The 12,654-nt window shown below is 38.3% G+C and overlaps 2 protein-coding genes across 2 annotated transcripts; one reads left to right on the plus strand and one right to left on the minus strand.

Annotated features, from left to right (window-relative positions):
• The first annotated feature begins 1,012 nt into the window (after positions 1-1,012).
• LOC104894497 (COMPASS-like H3K4 histone methylase component WDR5B) lies at positions 1,013-4,541 on the plus strand. Its single transcript, XM_010680745.4, has 2 exons — positions 1,013-1,796; positions 3,825-4,541. The coding sequence occupies exons 1-2, from the start codon at positions 1,137-1,139 to the stop codon at positions 4,113-4,115; spliced, it is 951 nt and encodes a 316-aa protein (XP_010679047.1). The 5' UTR covers positions 1,013-1,136; the 3' UTR covers positions 4,116-4,541.
• A 2,239-nt stretch (positions 4,542-6,780) lies between these two features.
• On the minus strand, positions 6,781-10,270 carry LOC104894499 (hypothetical protein). Its single transcript, XM_010680746.4, has 3 exons — positions 9,858-10,270; positions 7,958-8,099; positions 6,781-7,243 (listed from the first exon to the last, which is right to left on the minus strand). The coding sequence occupies exons 1-3, from the start codon at positions 10,145-10,147 to the stop codon at positions 7,160-7,162; spliced, it is 516 nt and encodes a 171-aa protein (XP_010679048.2). The 5' UTR covers positions 10,148-10,270; the 3' UTR covers positions 6,781-7,159.
• Positions 10,271-12,654: the final 2,384 nt, after the last annotated feature.

Consider the following 12,654-nt stretch of genomic DNA (forward strand, 5'->3'; position numbering starts at 1 on the left):
AGTTGTGTATGGTTGAGACCTAAGAAGCCGGAGAGATTGCTTAGACAACAATGTATCTCTATTATCTGGTACTTCATACAAGTTTTTATTTGGAGATTTAAAAGACATGTCCTTAATGCGCATTCAAGCCCTGACAAATCCCATCAATAGCTTTTTTAATGATTATTTTACACGTGTGGAACCTTTTCAACATCAACTCAACACCAAATACGGTATGTTGAACTTATCTAAATTGAACTGATCGTACCTGAACAATCATGATTTTACATTATGATTTTACCTCATTGGACATCACTTTTTTCTTTATACTTTCCAAGATTAAGTTTTTCTTCCTTTTTCACTCGTTTCCATGGCTAGCGACCCAACGATAACTGCGCCTCTCGAGCAATACAGTCCACGCTCTTACTAATGTTGCGTCATCGGTCCCTGACGCCGCCCAACCTAAATCGATCTTATTCAGAATCAATTTCACACGCTTACGCAGATGACTCCTCCCGCCAATGTTGTCATCGCACCGACGATATTCACTAGGATGTCCACTGTTGTCACGCCACTCACTCATCGGTTGTTCAATCAACACAAACTTCATGTATGCCAACCTATTCATCGTCAAACACATATGGTGGTCATACCTATGTTGGATCACAGGGATTAATGTCACACTATCCCTCCGCGACTACAAGCGACATACCACCATCCCGGTTCCATCCTTTTGGTCCAATCCTCACAAAACTCAACAAGTCTCTCACACTACGTCCATCTTCTAGTATGAACTATGAAGTCTACAAATTTTAGCTAGACACCATAAAATTCTTCATATCTCGAAAATGCTTGCTATTCACCGAAATTATTATGAGTTTAAAACTTATCTAAAATTTATGATTTGATTTGTTTTCCTTTTACCAACCATCAATATCATAATAATAAAAAAAATATTTACACTTTAATTACTCAAATACTCACTTTCTAGTTTCCCCCAACACTCCCACTCAAAAGTCAAAACCCATAAACAAAATCGAAAAAAAACTTTATCTACCCAACAAATAATCTCACATAAAAACTCCCATACCCCTCCACCATAAAATGGAAAAACCTCAACTAGCTCACCACCACCGCCACCACCAAACTCCCCAACAATGTCCTCCCAACAACAACCACCACAACCACCACCATACAAACCCTACCGCCTCCACAAAACCCTAACCACCCACAAACGCGCCGTTTCCTGCGTCAAATTCTCCAACGACGGCGAACTCTTAGCCTCCGCTTCTCTTGACAAAACCCTAGCTCTCTACTCTTCTCAAACCCTAACCCTAATCTCTCTCCTCGTCGGCCACACCGAAGGAATCTCCGATCTCGCTTGGTCTTCCGACTCTCACTACATCGTCTCCGCCTCCGACGACACTACTCTCCGCATTTGGGACGCACGCGCATCTTCTTGCGACTGCGTTAAAACCCTAAGAGGTCACTCCGACGTCGTTTTCTGCGTCAATTTTAACCAACCTTCGAATTTGATCGTTTCTGGGTCTTTTGATGAGACGATTAGGGTTTGGAATGTTAAAACGGGTCGGACTGTTCATGTGATTCATGGGCATTCATTGCCTGTTACTTCTGTTAGTTTTAACCCAGATGGGTCTTTAATTGTTTCGGGTTCTCATGATGGGAGTTGTAAGATTTGGGATACTGCTACTGGGGTTTGTTTGAAGGTGTTGATTGATGATAAAATTGGGGTTTCTTTTGCTAAGTTTTCTCCTAATGGAAAGTTTATTCTTGTTGCTACTTTGGATAATACTTTGGTAAGAACTTCTTCCGTTCTTTTTTTTTTTTTACTATATGTGCTTTTTAAAATATCAAATTTTTAGTTAACATTTGAAGTTGTGATCGCAAAGTTTTGTGGGATACTAGTTTAAATTATCATGTGAGAATTTGAGCTTTGTATAAAGAAGTAGAGTGAAGTTCATTGAGTTTTGGAAAGTATAGGGTTATTGATCGTTCTGATGTCTTGGCTTCCTGTTCTTGATTTAGTGTTGCTTTAGTGTTGAGTGATAAAATGGGAGGGTTTCTTGATTTTGTGTTGACTGATTGAATGAGAGGGCTCTTGATTTAGCGCCTACGATGAAATTAGAGGGTTCTTCATTTAGGTTCTTGATTTTGAATGGTGTAGAAGATGAGCTTTTTTTGTGTGAAATTGACATTTTGGTTTTTGATAGCTTTTGGGGATCATCTTTCCGGTTGTACATTCTTGGCTTTTGTAACTTCCCCTTCAAATTTTGAAATATATCAGTTATACAATTTGGTATGACTTAGCTCAACATAAGCTTTTAGGTTGCCTCTGACTATCATCAACTTTCTACACCAACTGACCATATTGAGCTGACTTATTTTTACAAAGACGTTGGAACGTTAGTTATCAGTGATCATGGTGCTGCAGATGAAATGTGAAAAGAGACACTTCGGCAACCAGCATTAGTTATGCATTTGAGATGATTTTGGTAGTTTGTTGGAGTTGTGTGTGGAGGAAAGCCTATTTGGAGAACAGTTCGCAAGCAAATAAGCATGAATATCATCTAGTACTCCTACAGTCCTACCTCACTTGACCATGCTCTCGTAGAGGGCTAAGTCTATACATGCGTCAACATACATGCTTGTTCTGTAGTAAACTATTCTCCAAATAGCTAGACTCTATACGTATGGTATGTTTCACTAACTTGCTGTGGAATTTTGTGGCCTTCTGTGCCATGCTGTCTTGATTCTTGAAAACTTTACTGTACGTATGCGTAATGCTTTTTCTTGATTATAATATCCTTCTGGTTTGTGGGGATTGTGTGTTTACTATCTATGAGTTGGTGTGTTGTTCATAATCTTGTAAAACAACGTGTTGTCACGTAACGACTCTTCCCTAGTTGCTATACGTGGCCTACTTGCTTCACAATCCCATCGGAAGGCAAGTCAAGACACCCAATTGCTTTGCTAGGCTAGCTTGGCTAAGCTAAGTGTGCTACGAAATTGGCTAAGTATGAAAAAGAGGCTAAACAAAGTAAGTAAGCAAGAGAGACTTTGAGAGAAAGCTCTTAGATTGCTTGAGAGAGATTACAAGTGTTGGATCATATGTACAAATGAATGAGAATGTCTATTTATAGGCCTCCGTCCTCCCTTCCCTTAAATTTTAGAAAGTTACTCACCTCCTCAATTGGAGCGTTCTACACAAGGTACTCCCTAATACATTCTAGATACTCTACAACATATATGTACAACAAGGAATTTCTAGATACACTCTAGACGTACCCTAGCCTAGAAGCTCACCTCTAAGACCTTTCTAGGCTCTTCTAGAACCTTCCGGTGCACCACCGAATATGCCCGTGCACCATCCCATTTGGAGCTCGTTTGGCCCACCAGATGCCTTGTGGCGTTTGAAGGCTTCGTTGGGCCAGCGCAGGGTGCCCAGCCCACGCTGCTGCCCAGCGATGCTCTTGGGGCGACGGATGCCATCCGTGATAGTGTACTGGCCTGTAACTTGAAAGGTTTAATTTCTTGTGTTGCGTCCTTATTATGAAATTGTTAAGTTGAGCCCTTTTTGCTTGTCATACATGTAAAAATTTCGATTTCAACTTAGAAGGTGGAAATAATATATTCCCTTCAAAGTTCCGTTCTTTTCGAATATTTGTAGACTTTTCGATACACTTGGAAGAAACACTAGAACATGTACTCCCGGGATTCTGTTTTGATTGTTGAGATTTCTAGTGTTTTGAAGTCACGTTCTTTTAATCTGTCCTTGGTCTAACTTGTTTTTTGTGTCTGTTTTGCTCTTGTGTTTCTACTTGCAGAAGCTTTCTAACTACTTGACTGGAAAATTCTTGAAAATGTATCAAGGTCATGTCAATAAAATATATTGCATAACCCCAACTTTCTCGGTGACAAATGGAAAGTATATTGTGAGTGGATCAGAAGATCAGTGTATATATTTGTGGGATCTTCAGGGAAGGAATTTGATCCAGAGAATAGAAGGTCATACGGACACTGTCGTTTCTGTCTCTTGCCATCCGAAACGCAACATGATTGCTTCAGCAGGCTTGGACAACGATAGAACAGTTAGGATTTGGGTCCAAGATGCGTGATTTTCTTAGGAAAAAGAAATATTACTTTCTGATCTATCTGATTAGAGAGAATTCATGCAGTTGATCGAAAACATTCTCTTCAGTTCATGACGAGTGTTTGATCTTCATCGTGCATTCGACCCCATGTTGTGAACTTGTGAGCTGTGATGTTCCTGAGATAGAGTAAATTGAGTTGATGTACCTCTTGGGAAAAAATCTCATCAGTCGTGCTTTCGGCTTCCATTTCAACGTGTAAATGAATTGTGAACTTGTGATAACCTCGAGACAGAGCACTTGTGTAGTTGTGTTGCTGTTTTTCCCAATTTCTCAATTTGCGCTTCTTGCTTCCATGTGAATGTATAAATGAATGAGAAACTCTTGATATCTAATATTCAGATATCTAACATCTCAATGGGAAAAGTTCATAAATATTTCCTTTATGTCTAATTATAGTTGCCTCTTTCTATTTCTTTTCTACTTCGTAGTTTAGCCAAACTCTTCTAGTAGCACTCCATATGCACAACCTGTTAGAGATTAATTTGACTTGCTGACTCAAAGAAATGCACCTGAAATCTAAGATATCTAATAGCTTAATCTACTTGAAACTCGACCTCATCTGTTGTATATGCACCTAGCTTGATCTTAACCGAAAAAAATGACGAGATATGAGTTTACAAATCTGAAGCTATTGAAAATTGGTAAAAAGTTGCACCTCAAACCCAAAAATCTAGGTTAACCGACCCTAACTAGTTCAACATGAAGTGTACAGAGTACAGTTATTCTTCCTTTTTATGTGACAAGCTACATCCAAACAAACCTAAAAACATTAGGGGATAAAAACAAAAAAATATAGCCAAATTATGAGCCTTTTGGACTTGAAGACGAGGCACTTTGCGCACCAGACAAGTTGAAAGAGAGGAAGCAAGGCTTAAGCATAAGCAATGGGGTTGGTTTTGGTTGGTCTAGCAAAAAGTAAAGCTAGCTTTACTCAGCTTTACTATTGGAGCAATTGACCCTTGGAGTTGGTTGGTCTGGAATTCTAGACCAACCATGCCTTGGATGATGTGCATAACAACAAATGGAGTGTTGCCATATGTATCAATATTGCTTTATTGTTGCTGTTTTTATTGTTTTAAAGTAAATAAAATCAACTTATAATTTTAAAAAAAAATTACATTACAACTATAAAAAAAATTATCTATAAATTGAGCCTAAATTTGATATATTTTATCATATTTTTTCACAACCTATTTTTCTTTCTAATAACTTTCTCCTACCTAACATTATTCAAAATGTATATAAATTAATTAATATATCACTAATTAAAACATGAAGAAAAATTATCTACTCTATATAAGAATAAGAACATTTTCGATAGGAAAGAGAATATGATGGAGTATTCCAAAAGTAAGAGAGAGATTTAAAAAAAGCCAAGTAGAACTAGTCTAGCCATTGTGAGTAGGGGTGAAAGTTCGGTGTGCGGTTTGGATTAGGGTCTAATCCAATCCGATCCGAATAAAATTTGGATTTCAATTTTTCAATCCGAATCCAAACCAATTAGGGTTTGAATCCGATCCGATCCAATCCGAAATTTCATACTCTAGATTGGATCCAATCCGAAAATCCGATTTTTTAAAAACTTTAATTTTTCGATGAAATAAATTAAGCACAACAACAGCCTAGTAGATTTAGGAAATGAGGAATTAAGTGCAGTTAGTGCTTTAGGGGAAGGATTGAAGTTTTATGTGTATTGGACTATGGAGTAGGTTTTTTTATAATAAAATTCAATTAAGCACTTAGGCTCAATCCAGATACATAATACAAGGCATATTACTATTCAGTTATATTGGATTTTTGGATCCAATTACCCTCAATCCAATCCGATCCGAAAATCCAATTTTTCAAAAATTCTCAATCCGAATCCAATCCGAACACAGTTCGAATCCGATCCGAATTACTAATTTGGATTGGATTGGATTGGATTTTGGATTTTATCCGAATAACTTTCACCCCTAATTGTGAGAAAAAAAAGATGAGTTGGTGGAAAGTTAGTGGGATGTGAGGTGTAAGAAGGAGAAAAGGAGAGAGAATGGAAAAACTACAAAGACCAACAAAAACCCACCCACCCATTGTAGATGCTCTTGTGCTGAACTGTCCAACAAAGAGAAACATTAGTGCGACCTTTGGCCTGAAGGAGATGAATCATAGCTGAAGAGTCCGTGAGAACTTGAACAGTTTCAAAAGCTTGACTAATTATCCATTGAATGCAATGAAGAGTAGCTTGCATAGCACAGTAACACTCTTAGCAATGAAATGAATGCCCTCAGATAGATCCTGAGAAACATTCTCTACATACCAACCTCCTCCAGCTCTAAAATTATTTTTGTCCCATGAATCATCAACTTGTATGCAACATTTTAGCAGAAGCAGAGCAGTGTCGCCCAATATCAATCATTAAATAACCAGGAGGTTGGACAGAATCTATCTCAGGAGGATGCAAAAACCTTGGTCGATGCTCAACAAGGAGGGAGTACTTATCATGCTGCGCAGAAGCAACATCTACTGCAACTCGAATCTGAATCAAAGTAGACTTGTCACCTCGGAAAATACTATTGATCCTTGCTATCCAAATGCCCCACAAAGTAGCTATAAAATAAATCACTGAAAAAAAAAGGAGATCAACATCTAGAATAAATTATCTGTGACTATCAATAATAAATACAAGGGTGTCACAAAAGAACTTGTCTGAGTAAATCAGTTGAATAGTAGCTTAACTCTACTGTACAGCACTAGTGTAAAGGTTGGGGAATTGAGTAGTTATAAATTTTACTCCATGAACTAGTGTAAGCACTCAGACAAAGATTAAACCTTTCTCAAATTACATTTGCAAAGTTTCTGTACTCAAGGAACAACACTGATTCATTGTTCCCATTATGCTAATTGTCATTGTGAAAGACTTGCAGCAGGTTTTTTCTATCCATGTATCATATCATCAGCCACTCGAACTCCTGCCCTCTGATAGGAAACAAGGAGTCTAAAAGTGCCCATCTGGTGCCTATAGTAAATCATTGCTTCTTTGACCATCCATATGTGTCCTCGGAGCCGCTTTTCACTCTTTCTCTTCGCTCAGAAATCATATCTGAATAAGTCTGAAAGGAAAAGCCAACAATGTTTTCATTGCTTATTCATATTTGTAGTTCCAAATAGCACAAACAACGATTTTAAAGATATCAAGGGCGTGTTCAGCATAGTTTTCAGTGTTTGGACTTAAACAGGTATATAAGCACTAGTGCACTACTAAGTCCAAATAGTAATGTTCGCAATCAACTATCAAGTGGTGATACCTAACTTTAAGCTTTTGGAGCAGTGTTTTGAGAGAGCAACAAAACTGAGTGTAGGGTTATTTTTCTTTTTTTTTTTCAAAATGTTTCTACTTCTACAGTATCGTGTCAAATACCTACATTACAAATACTTTGACAACTAACATGTAACATCCTAATAACTAGCAGAAAACAGCTAAATTTGCAGAAAAGGCCCAAGACTAATGTCAGAACTCTCAAGTCCAGTACAAGATCAAACCACCCCCTATGCCTAAGTTGGAGTTTTGATTTTTTTTTTTTTTTAGTGAACAGCTTCAAGCTACAAAAGGGTGAAGGTGAAGAAACTTGGGCAGTAGGAGAAGGGAAGGGGGATTTAGAGCCCTAAGAGTGAGCAAAAAACAGAAGCAGAAAGCCAATCAAGCAAATATTGTTCTCTTTCTAGATCTTTTAAACCCAGGGAAACTACACAGAGTTCACATCACCATGCAACTTATCCATATCTATTATCTAATATACAAGATATAACAGTGAAGAAGCGCAAACCTTAGGATAAGAATACAGGAAGATGTACCACCATGCACAGATTAGAGAGGAAACTAAAGCAGTAATGACAATGGAGTGCAAAACCAGCCAGCTGCCTGCAATCACTGATACACCAGTCAGGGATATTGTCCATGGCTGACACCTAGCAAGAGAATGAAGAAAAAGAATCAGTCAGTTTGTATCTCAAAATTATGCAAAAAATATATTACTTCGTGAGCAGAAATGTATTAGCGGGAAGTATCAAAGATGTATGTTATGTTGGAAAATATGCTTCAAAGTTAGTGGTCATGATTTTCCTTATGTTTAGGAATTGTAGTTAGTGCCTTACTGGTAATTAGTGAGTTAGGTTTTGTTAGCTGATACTTTGTTCATGATGTTAAACGTGGGAATGTTCCTAGTAGGTGGCTCCTGTTAATTAGCTTTGGTTGGTGGTGTAAAGCCTAATTTAAAGGCTATTATCTTTCATTAATCCATAATGCAAACAAGTTTACTTTTCCCTTTATAATTTCAACATGTTAGTCTGAAACTCTGCATCTTTGAGAAAACTTGAAAAGTTGTGCTACATGTTAGTCTGAAACTCTGCATCTTTGAGAATACTAACTCCACTTTGTATTATAACAGTTAGCATGAACATTTCCTTATGTCCTCTTCACATCACTCATAACTTTCACAAAACACAACTCAACCATCCTTCCCTTGCAGGAATTTGATATTTGCAGAGCTGAAGCCTGAAGGATGCAAATCTTTTATCATCCTCCTTCCCAATATTATGATAGGGGTGAGTTTAAAAGTTCGTCCCTTGTTTGCTCCAATAGGTGATAATATAGAGAAATAGGAAAAGTGGACTTGACTGTTTGGGGGTGAGTCATGCATATCAAGAGATTCCAGCTTCAATAGTAACACGGTAACCAGTAAAGGAGGTAAATGATTCACTTTCCCTCCCTTCAATTTAACATCATGCTATCATAAGTATATATCCTTGTCCCTTCAATAGGCTCCTCGAGGTATTTTGAATTTGGCTTTAGATTACACCGGCAATTGGGGGGCTTCAGACCTGGTACTTAACAATATAAGTAGAGGACAGTATTCATGCACTCATTGAGTTATTTGAGGACAGTCTACATAGACATTTGTTTTAGTCCATTGTCATCCTTAACATTACCATTTCTAAACTTTAGCTTATCCCTCCAAATCCCCTAGAACCAAAAGGAAAACAAGGAAAGCTATTAAGCCAAAACTAATACCAATTTTTCATATAACCCAATAGGTGTATGAGTATGAATATCTGTTTCACAAGCACCAAAAGAGATTCAATCTACAAATTCGAGACCACCTCCATCCTCCGAAAATCAATTTAGCATCTAATCGCGCCAACAAATACACATCTAAAAACTTTTTTTGCCCTTTCTTCATATCCAACTTCAAATTTGACAGTAAATTTATGAAGAAATTCTATTCCACCCGAAAAGCCGTACAAGCAGCCATTTGCAGGTTTCTTCAATCACGGTTCATTACAGCTTGGCCAACAAATTTTGAGAAAGAACATCTTTTGCAAGTCACATTGGCAAATCATGATTTCAATATCAGGAAGTTGTACAATCAACCACATTTATATGCAAAAGCTAACACAAAGCAACTAGCCAGTTGCATACTTAATCCTTGCAGCATAATCATGCATTTATTTCCTTAAAACTTCACAACTAAAGAACTCATAGATCAATTCAACAAACAAACAAGTAATACTACACTATGAAAACAATTGACAGCATTTACTTGATCAATATCTATAACACCTAATAATTGACAGCAAAATTTATGAAAATCTACAAGCTATAATACTAAATCAAATAATATAATTGGACAAATAAATGCCAAAAAAAGAGGGAAATGAAAATCTCACCAAGAAGGTTTAGTGTCCCAAACAGAATCATATTCAAGGGAGAGAGAATTGAGGTAAGTTTCCATATCATCAACAACACCGTTTTTGTCCAAGAACATAGGGTCAATATCAGCTGGGTCATTGGATTTGCTTCTTAATTTTGCAGTTTTACTGCTAAAGTTGACAGATTTATAGATAGAAGAAGATAATTTAGGCCAAAAGACTGGATTTTGGAGTTGGGTTTTTGCGGAAGGTGAATGAAGATGAGTTTGTAAGGGAAGCGAGAGAGAAATAAGTGGAAGAACACCCATTTTCTATCTTCAGGCGCTTAAAAATTTAATGGATTTGGGTAGTTTGTTGATTGCATCAATTGTGCAAAAATTCTAGCAACACTATGGTAGGAGAACTACAGATGGTTGACACTTGAGGGTTGTTTTGCCTCCTTAAGTTTGGGCCAAAGGGTAGGAGGTGTTTGGATTATATAGAGTTGTAAAATAACTCTAGAAGGTATAGATTAAGTAATATCAATCATTAAAATTTAAGATATGGACTTGGGGTAATAGTGGCTACAACATTTATCAATGTGCTTATATTTTGAGATCGTCTTATTAATGGGGTGTTTTGAGACTTTTTCAGGCAACACAAATGATGTCAAGCGCCCGCGCAACAGTACAAGTCACGTCGGCTTTTCTAGCAATGTTTTGGGAGAAAATGTGACCAGGTACGTAGAAGCCCAAAAAAACAGCCAAAATTAAAGGTTATAACACACATTTTCAGACTTTCTGGGGCTTTAATTCTGAATGTCACGGGATGTCTCCTAGGGCCATGGGAAGTCATTGGAGAAGAGTCATGTGACTTGAAACGAATATATGGATGCATTTAAGTTCATTGCGATACAATTTGAGGTTTCACGAGAAATGAACAAATGGGGTGTTTAGAGGCTTTTCAAGGCAACAAAAATGGTACCAAGCACCCGCGCAACTTTACAAGTCACGTCGACTTTCCTAAGAATGTTTCGGGAGTAAATATGATCATGTCCGGGAAAGTCCAAAAATGTACCAAAAACAGCCAAAATTGAAGGTTATAATACACAATTTCAGACTTTCCCAATGTCCGAACTCCGAATGCCACGGGGCGCCTCCTAGGGACATGGGAGGTCATTGGAAAGGAGTCAAGTTGCTTGAAATGAATATATGGATGTTTTTACGTTCATTTTGAGACAATTTTGGGTTTCACGGAAAATGAACATATGGGGTGTTTTGAGACTTTTCCAGGCAACACAATGGTGCCAAACTCCCGCGCAACACTACAAGTCATGTCGGCTTTCCTAGGAACGTTTTGGGAGAAAATGTGACCATGCCCGGAGAAGTCCAAAAATGCACCAAAAACAGCCAAAATTGAAGGTTACAATACACGTTTTCTGACTTTTTCCCGGGTTCGAGCTACGAACGCCACGGGATGCCTCCTAGTGACATGGGAGTTCATTGGAAAGTAGTCAAGTGGCTTGGAATGAATATATGGATGCTTTTACGTTCATTTTGAGACAATTTTGGGTTTCACGGAAAATGAACATATGGGGTGTTTTGAGACTTTTCCAGGCAACACAAATGGTGTCAAACTCCCGCGCAACGCTACAAGTCATGTCGGCTTTCCTAGGAACGTTTTGGGAGAAAATGTGACCAGGCCCGAAGAAGTCCAAAATTTTCTCAAAAACAGCCAAAATTGAATGTTATAATATACGTTTTTGAAATTTTTCCCGGACGCGAGTTACGAGCGCCACGGGAGGGCTCCTAGGGACATGGGAGGTTATTGGAAAGGAGTCAAGTGGGTTGAAACGAATATATGGATGCTTTTACGTTCATTTCGAGACAATTTTGGGTTTCACGAGAAATGAACATATTGGGTGTTTTGAGACTTTTCCCGACAACACAAATGGTGCCAAGCACTCGTGCAACGCTACGAGTCACGTCGGCTTTCCTAGAAACGTTTTGGGAGAAAATGTGACCAAGCCCGTAGAAGTACAAAAATTTCTCAAAAACCACCAAAATTGAAGGTTATAATACACTTTTTCAGAATTTTTCCGTGCCCGAGCTACGAATGCCACGGGAGGCCTCCTAGGGACATGGAAGGTTATTGGAAAGGAGTCAAGTGGGTTGAAATGAATATATGGATGCTTTTACGTTCATTTCTAGACAATTTTGGGTTTCACGAGAAATGAACATTTGGGGTGTTTTGAGACTTTTCCAGCCAACACAAATGGTGCTAAGCACCTGCATAATGTTACAAGCCACATCGGCACTCCTAGGAATGTTTCGGGTGAAAATATGACCAGGCCGGAGAAGTCCAAAAATGTCCCAAAAATAGCCACAATTGAAGGTTATAATACACACTTTCGGACTTTCTCGGGGTCCGAACTCCAAATGTCACGGGATGTCTCCTAGGCCATGGTAGGTCAATGGAATGGAGTCATGTGGCTTGAAACGAATATATGGATGCATTTACGTTCATTTCGAGACAATTTTAGGTTTCACGAGAAATGAACAAATGGGGTGTTTAGAGGCTTTTCAAGGAAAATAAAAATGGTTCAAAGCACCCGCGTAACGTTACAAGTCACGTCGACTTTCCTAGGAATGTTTCGGGAGAAAATATGACAAGGCTCGGAGATGTCCAAAAATGTACCAAAAACAGCCAAAATTGAAGGTTATAATACACGTTTTCGGACTTTCTCAAGACCCGAGATCTGAACGCCACGGGATGCCTCCTAGGTACATGGGAGGACATTGGAAAGGAGTCATGTGGCTTGGAACGAATATATGGA

The sequence above is a fragment of the Beta vulgaris genome, chromosome 5, assembly GCF_026745355.1.
Source record: "Beta vulgaris subsp. vulgaris cultivar EL10 chromosome 5, EL10.2, whole genome shotgun sequence".
In the NCBI taxonomy this organism is placed as follows: Eukaryota; Viridiplantae; Streptophyta; class Magnoliopsida; order Caryophyllales; family Amaranthaceae; genus Beta; species Beta vulgaris.